The sequence below is a fragment of the Vicia villosa genome, unplaced genomic scaffold (assembly GCF_029867415.1).
Source record: "Vicia villosa cultivar HV-30 ecotype Madison, WI unplaced genomic scaffold, Vvil1.0 ctg.002018F_1_1, whole genome shotgun sequence".
NCBI lineage: Eukaryota > Viridiplantae > Streptophyta > Magnoliopsida > Fabales > Fabaceae > Vicia > Vicia villosa.
Window position 1 is genome coordinate 208,701 of NW_026705813.1, and position 19,865 is coordinate 228,565.

The 19,865-nt window shown below is 37.3% G+C and overlaps 1 protein-coding gene across 1 annotated transcript; it reads right to left on the reverse strand.

Annotated features, from left to right (window-relative positions):
* Positions 1–15,611: 15,611 nt before the first annotated feature.
* On the reverse strand, positions 15,612–16,975 carry LOC131637523 (two-component response regulator ARR11-like). Its single transcript, XM_058908114.1, has 3 exons — positions 16,723–16,975; positions 16,115–16,636; positions 15,612–16,027 (listed from the first exon to the last, which is right to left on the reverse strand). The coding sequence occupies exons 1-3, from the start codon at positions 16,973–16,975 to the stop codon at positions 15,612–15,614; spliced, it is 1,191 nt and encodes a 396-aa protein (XP_058764097.1).
* Between the last annotated feature and the right edge of the window lie 2,890 nt (positions 16,976–19,865).

Sequence of the window (19,865 nt, forward strand, 5' to 3'; positions counted from 1 at the left end):
TCAGATGATATTTGATATGATTCTCTCATTCAGGTATTATTTGATTTTATTTTTTTCTCTTTTTATCTTTTAACCTAATTTTTTCTACATTATAAATATAATCAACTTCTACATACTCATCCCATAAAAAAAAACACCAAAAAATATCATGTAAACCCTTATTCTCACACCAAAAAGCTATACTCCATTCTCCAACAAAACTCAAAACATTGAGAGTATATCATCAAACTCTCCATTAACAAAACATAATGATAAAATAAATAATTATGGTTTGCCCAGTGTTACAGATCACACAACATATTTTTCACGACATTTACTCCCAACATAACATCAACTATAATATTCAACTAATTTCCATTTATCCTCAATGAATTTATGTTATTACATCATACTAGTCGAATTATAATCTATGAGCACCATGACCTGACTTTAATCATCTAGCTTCTTCCTCAATTCTTATGGTACATGGCTGAAACACATTGATCCAAATACTCTAAGATAGTTAACATTTGGCTTCAGTCCTTTCCAAGCCCCATAAGGTGTCTTGTCGACTATCTTCTTTGTTGGACATCTATTAAGTTTGTATATTGTTGTCGAAATCGATTCTCTCCAAAATATCTTTGGTATTTCTTTAGCTTTTAACATAACTTTGGCCATGTTTAATATATTTATATTTTTCTCTCATCTATACCGTTATGTTAAGGTGTATTGGGTACAATGACCTCATGCTCTATACCTTGCTCGTTTTAATATATTGCAAATTCCTTAGAGATGTATTCACCTCCACCATCAGTTCTCAGTTTCTTTAGCTTGCATCCACTTAATTTTTTTGACATGCAATTTAAACTTCTTGAACTGTGTAAATACCTCACTTTTTTCTTTTCAATGAGATAGATTCATATATATCTGGTGAATTCATCTATGAAAGTTAAGAAATAGAAATTACCTTCATTCACCTTGACTTCAAAAGGTCCATGAACATTTGAGTGAACAAGCTCTAGCTTTTTCTTCGATCTCATGGGCATGTCATACTTAATTATTTTCCTAGCCTGTTTGCTTTGTATCACTCCTCACACACCTGACTTGGTTCCTTCACCTGAGGTAAGTTATACACCATTTCCTTCTGGTTGAGCATACATGTACTTCTGAAGTTTATGTGTCCATATTTGTGATGCCACAACTAATATTTATCACCATTAATACTCAAATTTAGACATTAATGATCAATTGTGTTGATCTCTATTTTGAATGTTTTATTGTATACCAATGGTGTTTCAGAGTCATCCTCCTTTCTTCATCATACACCTTCATATGATTCTTTTCTAACTTCATGGTGTACCCATTTGTAAGTAATTGACCTATGATTATCAAGTTACTTGTCATTGAAGGTACATATAACACATCAATGATACTGGATTTCCGACCATCCTTTCTAACCATATTTATGTTTCCTCTTCCATTTGATATGATGTGCCTGCCATTTGCAAACTTGAGCACTTTCTTAACCGATTCATCTAACTTGGTGAACCAATTTTTATTACCATAGTCATGTGGTTGTTGCACCCTAAAACCAGGTACCACATACTGGTTTTTTCATTGCTAGGTTGAGTATTGGCCATGAATAACACATCATTAGAGTTATTTTCTCTAACATGTGCATATTTCACTTCTTCATTATATTTTTCTCTTGATTCCTTATTTCTTCGAAATCTCGAGCATAATGACCAAATCCTTAAAATTTATAGCACTACACCTCCTTCATGTCAATTTTCTTTCTCGCGTACTTGTTGATCATGTCGTTCTTGGTGGACTCATTGTGATTCTTGGAATCTTGCTGAATCTTGCATAATGACCAAATCCTTGAAAGTTATAGCACCGCACCTACCTTTTCTTTTCCAGACGTCTTGATGAATCTTGCTTGCAATGCTTGTTCAATCACATTCTCACTTTCCGAGTTCCTCTACTTCAGCCTCATCTCATGAGCCTCTAATGAAGCTGGAAGTTCTTCTAACTTCTTCTCAGCTAGGTTCTTGGACTCTTCAATATAGACTACAATATCATTAAAATTTGCAGTTAGAGATCTCAACATGTTCTCTATCTTCTGCAGATCATTGATTGATTCACCACGCACCTAAATCTGGTTGGTGAGTAACATTAATCTTGAGAAAAAATCAGCAACTAATTCATCTTCTTTCATCTGTATTATCTCAAACTACTTTCTCAGTGACCGCAACTTTACCCTCTTCAATTTTTCATCTCCATGTACAAGCTCTTCAACTCGTCCCACGCTCTTTTGAACGCTTCTTCTCCAATGATCTTCTCTAAAACACTTTGATCCACATACTAGTGAATAAAAAAGAGAGCTTTTGCTTCAAATGCAGGTGCTCCATCACACACGATTTCAGACACATCTTGGAATCTAAAGATGACTTTCATTTGCGCAATCCACCTCCCAAAGTTCTCACCCTTGAAAATCAGTAGATTTGCAGGAAATTGCGTTGATGTTGTGTTTCCGTTCACCATTACAGGTTCACTCTGAATTGCAATCCGGGCTCGTTAATATCAATTTGTTAGAACAATTGTATATTGAAAAGGTGAAATTGTATTGTGTGATTATCTTTGCTTCACATCATAATATGCCTATTTATAAGCAACAAACATACTCGACGTATTACATGACGTATTTGACTCTGTCAAATACATGCTAACATACATCGACACAACAACTACATGTTGTTTCGACTCTGTTGAATACAAATAACTCTATTTAGCTAAGTTCGACTCTGTAGTTTACAACTACTTTGACTTGGTCAAACACAACATTGTCGAACACAGACTTGCTTAGTAAAACAATGAATTACTAGATTGTAAGAAAAATAAGTTTAATTCTTGTAGGGTTTCTCATGCGTAGAAATAGTTGAAAATTATAATAGCATGTTTTTACTTGTTGTAAATCAAAATAGGTTTGTCTCGTTAAGTCACTCAATTGATAGTTGTGTAAGAAAATCAATTGCATGAACGCGGATTTGAACTTATGATATCTCATTTATTCATCTTTAATGATGAGTTTCGGTCCCTAAACTACTGAGACCAAAAAAAATCAATCATATCTTTATAATCAAATATAAATGGGTTGTTTATTAGTGTGCAATTTTAATTTCATAGAAGTTTTAGTAAATGTGAAATCTAACTACTATTATTTTGAAAATTTCTTTAGCCACCTCCCTATGGGGGTCACCCCCAGCGAAAATCCCAAACTACCCCTGCTTCGGAAATGAACTTCCGAAGCACTTTTTTTTTAAAAAAAATTTCCATAATTCGGAAGTGCATCTCCGAAAACACCTCATGGGGGGTGTCTTCGGAGATGAACTTCTGAAAACACCTCATGGGGGGTGTCTTCGGAGATGAACTTCCGAAAACACCTCATGGGGGGTGAATTCGGAAGTTCATTTCCGAATTATGCAGAAACTGTGTTTTTTTTTATGTTTTTTCTTAAACAGTCTCGCATTTTAATTAAACGCAAACGCCAAATAAAATAAGCGACATATAAACAGAAAATACTAATACGATAAATAAAATCCAAATAATATATACAAGCCGAATCAAATAGTAATAGTGTGCGCAAGATACAATCCGAAAACAAAAAATAAATAAACCCGACCACTACTGGGTGTGCCTAACCCTCTCACCCTGAGCCCTCCTCTGCCGCCTGTACCCCGCCACACGGCTGGCATCAGTGACGATCGTCTCCATCACGGCGACTGCATCTGGACCGCCCTGAAGAACGACACCCCGATCCAAGGCGTCCCGCCCAAGCATCTCTATCCGCTGGCAGATCGGCAGGAGATCAATGGCGTGGTCATCCTCGGCCTGCTGGTTCTCCAGGATCTCCTAATGTGCTGGCCTAGGAGCGCCGGGAACGTCGGGTCTCAGTAGAGGATGGGACACCCGGTAGAACCATGTGACGTACCCCTCCTCACTGTGCCAGTCCTGTGTGACCCGAGTGAGACGGTACTCCTGCGGTACCACATGCTGCTGCCAGTCCGCCCATATGGCAGTGAGCTGCACTCGGGTCACTGTGTCGGGAGCAGCCTCAAAGGGTGACCTGGGTATCCGCTGCACGAATCCGAACTGACGCATGCACCGCTCAGGGAGATACCGGACCATGATGCCGGTCCCGCATGCCAACCAGCCTGAATATAGAGCAATGCCGTCAAAGGGGACAATCTGAGCGTAGTCGGCGAACGGCCTCCAGGTGACATCGTCGTGCATCGTGCGGTCCAAGTACAAACGGTATGGTCCCACCGCATCGTTCCCCCTCTGGAGAGCGTATCTGGCGGCCCTGGGCATGGCGTCAACGTTGCGGGAGAAGTAGGAGATGATCCAGCTCTGAAACACAAACACGATAATGTATTAAAAATAAATACGAAACATAAATAAATAAATAAATACGATAATGTGTTAAAATAAAACGTACCGTAAGTAGTGTGCAGGATCCAACCAACTGCGTGGTCCTCCAGTTGGAGGCCTCATTCAGCTTCTGGTAGAGGTATGCCAGAGTAGCTGCCCCCCAATTCCACTGGTGAACCACTACGCCAAATTTAAGCTGTAGCAGCGCAGCTACTAAAGCGCTTTTAGCAAAAGCGCTCTCGTAGGGCTCGCTAAAAACAAAATTAATAAACAAGGGAAAATGATGCAAAAAAAGCGCTCTGGTAGGGGGGGTTATGAGAGCGCTTTTAAAAAGCGCTCTGGTAGGGGGGGTATGAGAGCGCTTTTAAAAAGCGCTCTGGTAGGGGGGTTATGAAAGCGCTTTTAAAAGCGCTCTTATAGGGTGGGTGCTACGAAAGCGCTTTTGGGATAAAAGCGCTCTGGTAGGGGGTGTTATTAAAGCGCTTTTGAAAAGCGCTCTGGTAGCCCATTTAAAAAATTATATATTTTACAAACACACGCGTTTTGTTTCAGATCCAAAACACGCGAACCTTTCTTCTTCCTTTCGTTGCTCCGCCGTCCTCTCTCCGAAACCCTAGCAACCTCCGCCATGACTATAGGCTTCCTCCATCGAATCGCCGCCGTTCGTCGGAGAAACCTATCCAGGCGGATCTTCCATTCCTTCAATCTTGTTCGCCACAACTTTTGCTTCCGCCACTGTGTAATTCTCATTTCAATTTTCATTTTCACGTTTCTTCATTGTACTTTCATTCACCATTTTCTTCTTGATTTGGTTTGGTTCAGATGGTTGAAAATTGAGATACATTCATGGGAACAATAAACTCCTTATGGAATTTTACTAAAAAATTCGTTACAATTGGTCTCATTACTGTCACTATTTCTGATCGTTATGTGACCGTTGTTCCAGTTCGAGGTGGCTCTATGTCTCCCACTTTTAACCCTAAAACTGATTCTTTCACAGGTTTTTTTCTGATACTTTTCTTCATATACACGTTTATAGGTTTTTTACTTCGTGCAATTGCGGTTTTCATCGTTGATTGTATATTGCAGATGACTATGTCTTGGTTGAGAGATTTTGCCTTGAGAAGTACAAGTTTTCACACGGTGACGTCGTTATCTTCCGGTAATAATCTCGCTTATCATCTTTTTCCATGTATTATTTGACTTACTTTTACTTTTTTTTTGGTGGTATTTCCTTTGTATATGATTGTTTGTTTGGATAAACAACTTAATTATTTGCTTATAGTGTTAGTGTTTATCGTATAAGTGCTTATGTATAAGCTATTTTTATGACAGTTAAAGTTGCTTTCATAAGCTATCTTGGAGAATTTATGAGAAAAAGTTGAAACCAACTTATAGATATTTCATAAGCTGATTATATAAGCTCTCCCAAACGGTCTCGTTATTCCATACTACTTGCTCAAATAAGCCAAATCTAGATTAAAAGATGTTGGAAATTTAATTTAATTAGTTTAACAAGTAATTGTAGAACTAGGTGAATTAGCCACTATGAAACCTTCATATTGTTTTAACAATGCAAAGCATGTAATTTGGATCAATATTGTGTTTGTGTAGAAGCTATTAGCATTGGATGGTTATAGAATTAATGATGTATGATTTGGGGCTTTTTTAATTTATCAGTGATTTAGGTTTTATCAGTGTGATTTAGAGTATTGAAGACAAAGTTTGTTAGGTTTTTATCAGTGATTTAGAGTATTGAAGACATGTATCAAGTAAGTAGAAGATGTTATTGATAATGAAGATTTTGTGTGATGTTGATGTAGGAGTTATAATCTTCTCCAGCACTGTACAACTCTATGAGGTTTCAGGAATCCAGTTGGTCCAAAGATGCAAGTTAATGGTAGAGGGCATGCGAGAATGAGACCTACAAGGGATATCTGTTTCATCAACTTTTACATGATTCAAGATTTTCTATATGTAGTTAGTAATAATCACGTTTTTCTATTGTAGGTTGAGCTTCAAACAGTGGATGGACTGGTAAAGGATAGAACACAATGTGCCCCTGCCGATTATGTTCCACAGAATATGAATCAAGTAATTGTACCCCGAAGTCTTCTGTGGCAGGATCGTTCGGGGTACAGTTACTTGATTCATATTCTGTGACACAATACAACATAGCTCAGGTGACTACTGGTTCTCCACTAAAGCATCAATACAACATAGCTCCAGATAATACAGGAAGCGTACATTGGTTGCATAAGAACTCGGAAGTTGTTTCCCATTTAGTTGTTTTGGTTTAGAAATATGTGAATTGGTTTAGTTGTTTTGGTTTAGAAATATGTATATATGTATTTTGATTTACATTAATGGTATATAATATAATACTTTTTTTGTATATAATCGATATCGATTATAATGGTATATATCGATTAGAAATGATAAATTATAGGTTCATGAAAAAATACTGCCAAAAAATAGTAAATTACAGGTTCTGAAATATTGCTGCCAAAAGTGCAGGTTTAGAAATAATAAAAAGCATAAAAAAAAACGCAACATACGAAAGCGCTTTTGGAAAAGCGCTCTTATAGGGGTGGCTATCAGAGCGCTTTTTCCAGAAAAAGCGCTCTCATAGGGGGGGTATCAGAGCGCTTTTCTTGAAAAAGCGCTCTTAAAGGGGGGCCTACCAGAGCGCTTTCTGAAGCGCTTTTGTTACCTACGCCAGCGCTGGCTTTCACAGCGCTTTTAAGCGCTTTTAAAGCCCATAAAAAGCGCTTTAAAAGCCCTTCTGTGTTGTAGTGAACGGTATCCAGGTCCATGAAGTAGCGGAGGTAGGTCACGTCGACGTACCTGGAACTCTTGTCCACAAAGCATGCAGCGCCTACCACATGCATGTACCAACACCGGAGAGCGCAGCCGCAGTGATAGTGTGTGAACAGCTCGTCACCCTCACCCTCAGCCCCGGCAGCCGCGTTCAGATGGTGCTCAAAATAAGTGCTCAGTGTGGTGAACCGGACATGAGGCCCAGAAGTCGTGGCACACTCAAAGTGAGCAACCTCGTGCTCCTCTGGATCTTGGAGTGGTGTAACAGCGGCCCCCTAATCGGCAGGTGGAGAAGACACTGCACGTCATGCAAGGTGATCGTCATCTCCCCAACCGGCAAGTGGAAAGAGGACGTCTCCTTGTGCCAGCGCTCCACAAATGCCCCCTGCATGCCGGTGCTGATGGTGGTGTACCCCGTCATGCAGAGCCCGCTGAGCCCTGAACCTCGCACATGGTCGTTAAACCACTCAGCTGTTGGTTTAAACAGACTGAAAATCTTGCGGGCGTGGTTGACCATTTTCAGCGGATCTCTCTCCTGTTACAAAAAAAACAAATAAGCAACATATATTAAATAAGAGACATATATTAAATAAGCGACAAATAAACGGTTAAACTATAAAAAATGGTGACAATTAAACGGTTAAATTAAAAAAAATACCTCTCCCTCGCAGATCTGCCGAGCGACGTGATCGTGGTAGTGAATCAGCACAGAGGTGTCAAAGGGCCTTCCCGGATAGCCGTCCTCCTGCTCATCCTCCTCCCCGGCTGGAGGGTCAACTTCCGGTACCCCCTCCGGCTCGTGGTAAGTCACTGCCGCCTCCTCCTCCTCCTCCTCTCGCTGGCGGGAAGAAGATGCCCGAGCCAGCCGACTCCTAGATCCTGAACCAGATGTACCCTCTCCCACGTCCACCGGAACTCGCACATGGCGTCCCCGACCCTGCCCCCGTCCCTGGGTCGACGCCAGCTGCGCCGCCGCCCGCTCGCGTCTAGCCGACGCAGTCTGGGACTCTCTCCCCTGTCTGATGCGTGCTGGTTGGTTGCCTGACATGTTCCTGTAAACAATCGAAATCGATTAATATGCGACACAAATGAAAAAACAAAAAAAAAATGAACTTCTGGTACAGTTCGGAAGTTCATTTCCGAAAATTGGGATGGAGGTGTTTTCGGAAATGAACTTCCGAAACACCCCTGTGCAGACCTTCAATACAGCCTCCAATGGCAGACCCAAAAAACCTAAACCAAAACTACTTTTATGCCTACTAAACATCCTAATATCAGTACTAACCTATCTTAATGTAATTTTTTCAGTTTCTACACACCCTATTAGAGTTTATTCAAATAGATCTAAAACTTGAAAAAACAATGTAGAATTTACCAATTAGTGTTTGATGATGAGTTTGGAAGAAGACTTGAGAATGCTCTTTGATCTTACACTTGATTTTGGCAGAAAATTTGAAGAGGGGTTGAGTATTAAGTTGATTTAGGGTAAATGAATTGGGGGAGGGGGCTGTTTTGCTAAATCTGCATAACGCGCAGTATTTCGGAAGTTCATTTTCGAAATGGTGTTTTCGGAAATGAACTTCCAAAATAAGACAATTTTTTCAAAAAAAAATGCGCTTTCGGAGATGCATCTCCGAAAACGCCTTTTTCTTACATTTCGGAAATGAACTTCCGAAGTCAGGGGTAGTTTGGGTTTTTCACCAGAGGTGGACTAGAAGGTTGGGAGGTCTATAGAGAAATTTCCATTATTTTAAGTAAATAAATTAAGTATTGCTTTTACAAAGGCCATAACATATGTTATATATTATAATAAAAATTGTATTTAATTATTACTGGTTGAATCTAAATTACCTTTAAACCTTTAAGTTGAGTTAATATTCAATGTGGTTTTAATTACCTTACATATTACTAATCTAAACAGATTTCTAACTTGATCACCAAAAAAAAAGACTCCTAACTTTGTGTATGGCTTTACTATTATATTTATTGAAAGAAAAACCAACAAATATGGAATTTATAAAAATTTTAAGGTTAAGTAGCATCATTCATCAGTAACTTAACCTAACCGATCATTTGTTATAGGGCTTTCATAATCTAAACTCGAAAAGGATAATTGACTCATGAATGGAAAGCTAAAAATACTATAACTGTTAGACTAAATTACATTATGTCTTCCATCTATCAACTTCTTCTTGCCTTCATCCCATGCAGATGCTAGCATGATAATAACGACATTAACTCATCATAATCTATGAACATGTTAGATGGATCAGGAAAACTAATATCGGAAACTTGATGATCAATTGAATGATCTTGTGCTTCATAATTGTAGCCAATGTTGTCGGAGACATCATTTGAATGCTGTTGTATTTCAGAGATAATATCACTTTCAAGAGTTGAATTCAGTTGACAACATTGGTCCTCCTGAGCATGTTCAGCTGGAATGTCCAATCTACTTTTCTTCGACCTTTTTCCATCACATCCTTTCTTCAAATAGTTTCTATACTTCTGCAAATGACTTGCAACTTGTGCTATTGTTAAACCAGAAACATCCATAGTTTTGAGAATATTTCTAGGTTTTGCCTCTGAAAATAGTTTTTATACTTCTGCAAATGACTTGCAACTTGTCCTACTAAGGAATTTGCGGTAGAAAGAGGTTTGCGGCAAGGAGATCCTATCTCTCCTTTTTTGTTTGTCATTGTTGCGGAAGGGTTAAACCCCATGGTGAATAAAGCCGTGCCTAATGGTGATTATGTGGGTTGTAATGTTAATGGGAGATGCTTTGTTGATGTTTTAAAATTTGCGGACGATACTTTGATGGTGGGCGATGGTAGTTGAAAACACCTTTGGGCTATTAAAACGGTGTTGAAGGGTTTTGAGATGGTATCGGGGCTTGGTATCAATTATCACAAAAGTAAACTTATTGGTTTCAACATTAATCCTCGTTTCATAGATGTAGCTACTACTTTCCTTGCTTGTAGGAAAGAAGAGAAAATGTTCAAATTTCTTGGTATTATGATAGGTGCCAATCCTAGGAGGATAAATTCTTGGAGACCTTTAGTCGACAAAATAAAGAGGAGGTTGCTCTCTTGGAAGGGTAGATGGGTGAGTTTTGGTGGGAGAATTGTTCTCTTAAAATCGGTCCTTAGTAGTTTAGCTATTTTTACACTTTCTTTCTACAAAGCTCCTAAGAAGATTATTAGAGAGATCAATAGTATCCAAAGCAATTTCCTATGGGGTGGGACGGAATAGAAGAAGAAAGTGCATTGGATAAGTGTAGCGGGAAAATCTGATATCAAAGCCATAGGATGACTCGAATCAATATTTCAGTGAAAGTCGCCACCGCGCTTTTATTATTTCCAAAGGAAAAGGGAAAAGAACGAAAAAAACCAAAGTTTGTTTTTTTAAAACAAAAAGAAAAGATCTTAGGTACGGGTGTTGCTTATATGAGGGGAAGGTTTTAAGCACCCCTCATATCTGTGGTACTCCACAGGAACCTTTTTGAAAATCTGTGTGTGTGTGTGTGCTAAAAAAGGGTTTGTTTTATTTTTAAAATAAGCTCGGCAAAGCGTTTAGCTTTGGGCCTACATACCTCCTCGGTGCAATGGAGAAGTCAGAGCTAATGTAGTTCCGCTTTTGGGAAAACATTTTTAAAACGAATAAACACTTTATCGTCGTCGGATAGAAATACTCAGCCATTGATCTTGAGCATGAGAACAAATGAGTTCTTTGCATCGCAAATGAAAGAAGGGCTCCAACTCGGATAAAATCAACGAGTATGCCACTAGCTCTCTCACGCGAAAAAGATCTCATTATATCAATCAATTTCAAAATCGTGGGGTATAACCACTCGTTTCGACAATTACAGTGTCTAAACTTTTTAAAGAAAAGGCCATTGAAGGCAAAAGATATTTTAAAGAAAAGGTTTTGAAAAGGTTTGCAAACATAAGAATGTTTTTGAAAAAGGAAGAAGATTTTGAAAATTTAAGAATGGGAGGAGATGAAGAGGCTATCCTATTGCTTAAAATAAAAGCTAAGGAAAGAAACGGTCTAACCGAAATAAGAAGCCAAAACTTGACATTATGAGTCAAGGTAGATTTCCCATCCTTTGGACTTATCATTACCAAACCAACACATTATCACTTGGGGATCCAGATGAACTTATTATTTTAGCACCACTTTGTATTAAGCACATTAAAATTCTGACGAAAATCGGGCAGAGTAACGGCTGTTTTCGGGTAAAATCCTTATATCAATGCCTTGGAATTAATCATCAAGGACTTTCAAGGAAATACCTGCACATACAAACAGACAACAATCCAATGTCAGACAGACAGAATAACAGCAGAGAACAATATCATAAGGGTCCAGAGGTACTAAGTCCATAAGTCCGAATCTCCAAAATGCTAGGGATAGTAACCAATAGTCCAAAAGAGAGCCTTAAGCGTTTTTTAGATTTTTGTTATTTATTAGTGTTTTGGCATAAAAGTAAAGTATGGTCCAAGTGGACAAAAGAAAAATAGCGGAAGCATAAACATATGTCCAAATGGACAAAGAGAAAATAGCGGAATTGTAAACGTCCAAATGGACAAATAGAAAATAGCGGAATGTAAATATGATGAGATGATAAAATAAAGCAATAAAGCGAAAAATAAAAGAGCGATATAATAAACGGCGGAAATTAAAGTCAATTGTTAGATGTTAAAGATAACCATCTTGAAACTTGTCAAGTATGTTATCAAAGTTAGTAATGAAGATCGATGGTGAGTGAAGGATGTACTCGGATTTAAGGTCAATGGAAACTTATCAGAAGCTTGATAAAATCATAGCGACTACACGATAAATTTCCATAAGTCATAAATCAACCGCATACAATTCTCTTCCATATTTGATCTTTTTGATTCGGGACACGAAATATTGCGCTATGTTAAGCAGATCGCCAAGTGATTTATGTAGAAATCACCCTACAACGAGGCCGGTCAAAACTTTATGCGCTAATGCATGCGAGAGATATGATATGTAGATCATTCTCCGAAAGCAATACCGCACGAAAAGAAAATAGGTAACGATCTAGTCTTTACTAAGAATCCATAAGAATTCTCAAAGTATTAAGACTTTCATCGATCAAAAGAAAAAAGGAGAAGAAGAAGAAGAAGATAAAATGCATAAAGTAAAATCAACTCACACTATCATTAATATCATTCATCTAATATTATGGATTTGGTTCTTTCAAACCTATCAACATCCTAGATCCAATGATATTAATGAAGTAGAGGAAGTAGGAAGCCAAAACAAGCATAGAAAAGGCAAAAAACCACATTCTGCCAGCAGGAAATCGATTTACCTCTGTAGGAAATCGATTTCCTGAGTGCAGAGTTCAAATTTTGAAAAAAAATAAGGTGGAAATCGATTTCCTACAGAGGGAAATCGATTTCCTGCACGCAGCATTCAAAAAACCAGCATTAGGAGGCATAAAACTTGACTTAAGCAAACATACAAACACCTTATGATCACACATCAATTGGAGCACGAATTTTCCATCAATTCACCATCAAATAGGACCAATATAGCATCAAAGATGCATCACACACAAGCACAAAAGAATCACATTATGATGGATGAATAAGGATGAAGAAAATTACCAAATCTTGAACAAAACTTAGATCTACTTCAAGAATCACCAACACAAATCTTGATCTCTCAACAATTGAAGAAAAAAGAGTGAAATGGATGGTGGTTTAGCTCAAAGTTTGTGAGTTTCAAGGTGTGACTCACAAACTTTATGAAAGAATAAAGAGCTTTGGTGAATTTGGTAGGGATGAGGAGAGAAATTGCAAGGGGTTTTTTGGCTCTCAAAGCTTGAGAAATGAGAGAGTAGTGGGCTCTATTTATAGAATGAGATCAAGAGTAGTGGTAGTTTGGTCTTTTTGTGTTTGGTAATTAATTTGTGGTTAATTGGTAATTAAAGTGGGATTTAAATGGTAAAATGATGTTTAAGTGGGTTTAATGAAGGAGTTGATTTTGATGAGGTGGAAAATTGGTAAAGTGATCAAATAAAAAGGTGCCAAAATGATGTCAAGCTTCCCTCCTTATATTTTTTGAATTTTGCCTTAAGGAAATCGATTTCCCCAGGAGTGAAATCGATTTCACTCAGTTCCAGAAGAGAAATTGGCGCAAAATACACTAGGGAAATCGATTTACCCAGGAGGGAAATCGATTTCATGCTGTCCAGAATGTGATTTTGTTGATGATTGCTGCAGGGAAATCGATTTACCCAGTAGGGAAATCGATTTCATCAGTCAAAAAATGAAAAATGCCTTGTTTATTGCATGTCTTGGCTTGGTACCTACAAAACAAAAGCCTACAAAGAAATAAAGCAATGTTTTTGGTATTTGGGTTAGTATAACAAATAAAAAGCTAAAAGTGCTTGATGATTCCCCTCAAAGGAAAAATGATACCTCAAGATTGTGATCTTGATTGATGATTGAAATGCAAATGATGTATGATCTTAGGGTCAAAAATTGGGGTATGACAATAAGTTGGAGTGATGTTTGCTTACCGATGGAGAATGGAGGTCGTGGGTTAAGAAGGATGGAAGAATTTAACAATACTTTACTTTATAAATGGAGATGGAGAATCTTAGAAGACTCAATTCTCTTTGGGTCCGAATGTTGAAGGCTAGATATGTGGACATTAATTTAAGAGCGGTGAACGGAGGAATAAAGATTGATAAGAAAGAAGCGTGCTCGGTATGGTGGAAAGATATTTTTTCGTTAGGATGTACGACTTTGGAAGATATTTTTATGAAAAACTATTTTTTCTGGGTGGGAGAAGGTTTCACTACTTCTTTTTGGAAATCTCATTGGAATGAAGGGGGGATCCTTAAAGACCGGTTTCCTCTTTTGTTCAATGTCTCTCTTTTGCAGGATGCGCCTATAGCTAGTTTGGGCGGATGGAGTAACGGTTCTTGGGGCTGGAATGACTTCGGCATCCCCACTGCCGCTGCCAGCTTTACTGTCACGGACAGGAGGCTGCTGTACCGCTGCCTCCCAGCCGCGTACCCGTCTCGGTTCGGTCGAGACAGTGTGGTTTGGAAGCTTTTCGATGATCAAACGTTTTCTGTATCTTCTTGTTATAAGGCTTTATGCAAGAATTATATACTGTTTGGTCCGGCAAATCGTCATGATTTAGTCTTTTCTCTTGTGTGGAAGAATGATGTTCCTTTGAAAGTTCGTGCTTTCGGTTGGCGTTGTTTTTGGAATAGGATCCCAATAAAGGATATGCTCAATCATAGAGGTATTCTTTCTTCTTCTTCCAACCTTCTTTGCGCTTTTTGTAATGCTCATCCCGAATCTCCTTGTCACTCTTTCTTGGATTGTCAAAAAGTCGACGTGATTTGGAAGGATATTGGCGGATGGTTGGGTTTGCCTCATGTCATTAATGTGGGATTTAAAGAAAGTTTTCTTTCTTGGTGTGATTCGTGCCGCTATTTGAAATTCAAAAAAGGTAAGGAGGGGTGTGCTTGGCTAGCCGTTTTATGGTCTCTTTGGATTTGTAGGAATGATATTTTTTTTTAAGGATGGCGAGTGGAATGCTAGAGATGTTTCTTGGAATTGCAAAGTTTTGCTTTGGAGGTGGTCCTATATAGGGAAAATTCCTCATTCCAATTACAATTTCTATGATTTTAGCAAAAACCCTTTGCTATACTTATCTTAGAATCTATTTGATGTGTAATTTTCCTATTTGTGGCTTGCGTTTCGGCCATCTTTTATAATCGTGTTTTGAACTTTTGTTCTTTCTCAATTCAACCGTTGACTCGGGTTCGAATGCAAGTGAAATCCCGCGGATTTGGATATGCTTGTGATCCCTAAACTAACTCATCATCCGCTAAATTAAACTATAGCATAAGGCTATATATATGGCCGAGTTTATGGGTAGAAAAGTGACGCTCCCCAAAAGTAGACTAAAGAGATCTCATATTTACATACTACTAACCCAAAATCTTCACTATTATATTTATTGAGAAAAAACCCAACAAACGTCATTGACAACAGAAAAACCAAGAAATATGGAATCAATCTGACCTTTAGAAATTAAAAAGTCAAGTAGCATATAATTCATGAGTAACTTAACCTAAACACATATCATCCATACTACAACGTAAACACACGTAGACACAGTAATATTTATGGCATTCTTCATAAAATATGCTTGATGAATTTATCTCAATCACAATTCACATTAATAATCAACTTAAGTATTAAGGTTCATCAATTTACAATAAAAAAAGCATTGCATCTCTAAGAGTTCAAAATTGACTCATGATCAATGCTATAACTGTTAATGTCTTCCATCTATCAACTTCTTCGTGCAATCAGATGCTAGCATGATAATAACGACATTAACTCATCATAATCTATGGACAAGTCTGATGGATCACACATAATGTCGGAAACTTGATAATCAATTGAATGCTCTTGTGCTTCATAATTATAGCCGATGTCAGAATCTTGATAATCAGTAACATCAGTTGAATGTTGTTGTGTTTCAGAGATATTGTAACTTTGAAGGGTTGAGTTCAGTTGACGAGTTTGGTCCTCATGATGTAACACTGAGTTAGCATCTTCAGTTTCTGATGCTGTTTTAGTTGGAGTGTCTATTCTTTGACTTTTGTTTGACTTTTTTCCACAAGATGGTCCCTTCAAATAGTTTCTATATTTCTGCAAATGACTTGCAACCTGAGCTGTTGTTAAACCACAAATACCCATTCTTTTGAGAATCTTTCTAGGTTTTGCCTCTGAAAATAAAAAACAACAATGCACATAAGTTGAGTTGTTGTTAAAGAATCAATACAAACAAAGAATTATAAAAGAATCAGTCCTACCATCAAAGCCAATTTGGTTAACAGCATTTAGAAACTGTTGGTGCAGTTGCGGCGTCCATGATAACCGACTCTTTTTTCCACTTTTGTCTTTTGGAGGCTTATCATCTTCTCTCTCCCGTTTTCTTTCATGCTGAAGAGCCTCCAACAATCCAACAACATCATGTTCTCTAGGGTTTTGCGCTTCCAAGAATCCAACAGCATCATGTTCATTAGGGCTTTGTGCTTTCAAGAATCCAACAGCATCATGTTCTCTAGGGTTTTGCGCTTTCAAGAATCCAACAGCATCAGGTTCATTAGGGCTTTGTGCTTTCAAGAATCCAACAACTTCATCTTCTTTAGGGCTTTGAGCATCCAAGAATCCAAGAACTTGATGTTCAGCTTTATTCTCATTGAAATTGTTTCTTGCAACGTGCTGCCACATGGTCTTGAATTGTTTCTCATGCAAAGGTTGAACCCAGTAATCACAAGCTCCGTAAATTACAGAATTCATGACAGAACTTTTTGTGCCATCAGAAGAAATCACTACAAACATAAATTATCATAATGTTAGTTACACTACTAATGACAGAAATCTTGAACACTTTTTGAGTACAGAAGCAAGCACTTACCAATGACAGGGATTCTGTGTTGTATTGTTACATATTGAAGAAACTCATAGGAATCCATGTTTGGCATACAAACATCAATCAGCATCATATCAAAATAATCATTTCTTTCGGCAAGAAGATGAAGAGCGTAATAAGGTGAAGTGCATATGGTTAGTTGATAATGACATCGGTCACACATTTGTTGAATTTGATCAAGAAGAATAGCGTCATGATGCACAACAAGCAGCTTGATGTTAGTTGAGAAAAGTGCCATATCAGTAAGTAAAAGAAGAAAGAGAGATAGAGAATTGAATGAAGCAATGTTTTTAGGGTTGTTGTTGTAATTACAAGTTAGTGAGTTACATCTATTTAAAGAGAACTAAACTAAGAGATAATTGGTCTAACCAAAAGTGGGCCTTGGATCCGGGTTGCAACTCCAAGCCCAATTAAACTGATCAACTTAGTAAAATTAACTACTGCTATTCTTTTATTACTTAATTAAATTGTTAATAGTTTTATTGTAATAGTTATTAAGGATTTGTATATCTCATACTTTTTTTTTACCTAATTTAAAATTTAAATTTGTATATTTTTTATGTTCAAATTACAATTATAAAAGAAATTATTATTAAATCACAACAATGTATTCATTTATACAAAAATATAATATATACTATTCTAATTCTTAACGCTATAAATGACTGGGATTGAGTTTGTTCGAACATGTGAATTATTTAATTTATATTTATATTGAACTCATGTATCCAACTTCATACATAAATGTGGAGTGAAATATTAACGTCTAATAAGCCTTTGTCCGTGCTAGCATTGACACCAGCCTTTTTAGGAGATTATCTCCTTCGATGCTGGGAAACATAACAAGCCTTAGTGCCCACATTCAATTCGTTACACGCTACACCAGGATCAATGTCGGGCATCTGATGCAGGTTTATCACAAAAAGGTCAGCATTATTCCGGAGACATTCAATCAACACAACTCTAACATCTAATATTAGGTTGGCGCCTAATTTAACATACTTGGAGTGGTCTTCCTCGAGCTAAATAGTCTCAAATTCGCCATCTAGCATTGGTCGAACCTCGTCCTCTCGAGCGCCTAGGTTGAATCTGTCGGGATCTGTTGGTTTCCCTCTTATTTTCGTTTCTGAATTTGTGGCCAACACTAAGAGACCTTTTTGGATAGGTTCTTTGATTTGTTTAGCTTCACTACAGCGGAAGTTACCACAAGCGGTCTTCCTTCCTTATTGTGATATGTCACTTTCAAATGGACCAAAGACGCTGCTAATCTAGTATTACAAGGAAGGGTCTTCCTAGGACAGTATCACAAAATTGAGGACCACCTTTATTTTGCGATCCCTTTCTCCCAAAATCACCGCCAGATCCACGAATCCTTGAGGATGAGTGATCGAATCGTTGACTGCTATAAGATATTCTCCACCATATGGATTCAGATTCGCTTGCTGGATTCATATTAGGTGCATCGCATCTGAATAAAGGATATTACACGAACTTCCATTGTTCACGAGGAATGCGATTAGATTATGATGATGAATGGTAATTTTAAGAATCAGAGACAGATCAACACTTGGAATTCCATTGATCTTATCACAATCCAAATATCCTAACTCCGATTGATTTATTTTTCCCCAAGCGTCGGTGTCAGTTACAAGTACAGAGAGGCGTGACGAAGGACATGTGTTAGGTGGCATAATACCGTGGAATCGTCGATCGATAACGCCTGATAAACGATTAATTTAAAGAATGCGTTAAGAATTTCATTAAAAACTACTAGAATAAATGGGAATTGTATGTTGTTTTCCACGAACGCTGCCACTGTTCCGTTCGGAAACCAGAAATGAAAGCTCCAGCATTTCGAAGGAACCAAAAATGAATAGAGTTGGCTAATTGTTGATCTTCAACGGTGGCTTTGATCTCCTTTAGGGTGACGTAGGGATGTTCGCAGTGCGGTTTAAGCGGTTTTGACGCTAAAAAATGTGCAGTTCGATTTGGTTCGTTGACTTTTAAAAATAAAACCAAAGCAAAGCAAACCAAACAATGTGGTTTTGGTTAGTTTGGTTCGGTTCAATTTTTTACAATTTTTTTATTAAGCTATACATACACATATAGAGGAAAATATAATTTTGTGTTTTATCATTCTTACATTTTCATAAAAAAGTTTATAATTGCCAAAATAAGTTTAATATTTGATACATAAAATTGTGTTTTACACATTTATCTTAAGTCTAAAGAATGATATACATGAAATTGCATTTTTAAATAAGTATCATACAAACAATACGATAAAATTCCACGAACGCTGCCACTGTTCCGTTCGGAAACCAGAAATGAAAGCTCCGACATTTCGAAGGAACCAAAAATGAATAGAGTTGGCTAATTGTTGATCTTCAACGGTGGCTTTGATCTCCTTTAGGGTGACGTAGGGATGTTCGCGGTGCGGTTTAAGCGGTTTTGACGCTAAAAAATGTGCGGTTCGATTTGGTTCGGTTGGCTTTTAAAAATAAAACCAAAGCAAAGCAAACCAAACAATGCGGTTTTGGTTAGTTTGGTTCGGTTCAATTTTTTACAATTTTTTTATTAAGCTATACATACACATATAGAGGAAAATATAATTTTGTGTTTTATCATTCTTACATTTTCATAAAAAAGTTTATAATTGCCAAAATAAGTTTAATATTTGATACATAAAATTGTGTTTTACACATTTATCTTAAGTCTAAAGAATGATATACATGAAATTGCATTTTTAAATAAGTATCATACAAACAATACGATAAAATATATTTTGTAAAAATAGTATTTATAATGAATAATATTTTGTTTTTTTGTTGATATATAAATTAAAATAAATATCATACAAAGAATATAATAAAATATACATACAATATTTGTTGATTTGTCTAAAGAATTAAAGAAATATATATTAGTTAATAAGATTTTCTAACGTAATGCGGTTTGGTTCGGTTTGCAAAATACAAACCACAAACTGAACCGCGCGGTTTTGTTAGAAAATGATTCAAATGCATCCTAACCAAATGCAGAATTTTGCGATTTCGATTTGGTTTTGCAGTTTTCTATCGGGCCAGTTTGGTTTTGAACACTTCTAGCGACACGGAGAGGATTTGTGT

Coding starts and splice junctions, on each gene's coding strand:
- LOC131637523 (XM_058908114.1), bottom strand. CDS start 16,975: ATGGCACTTTTCTCAACTAACATCAAGCTGCTTGTTGTGCATCATGAC. Junction 16,637..16,722: donor ACACAGAATCCCTGTCATTG/GTAAGTGCTTGC, acceptor TTATGTTTGTAG/TGATTTCTTCTGATGGCACA. Junction 16,028..16,114: donor TAACCAAATTGGCTTTGATG/GTAGGACTGATT, acceptor TTTTATTTTCAG/AGGCAAAACCTAGAAAGATT.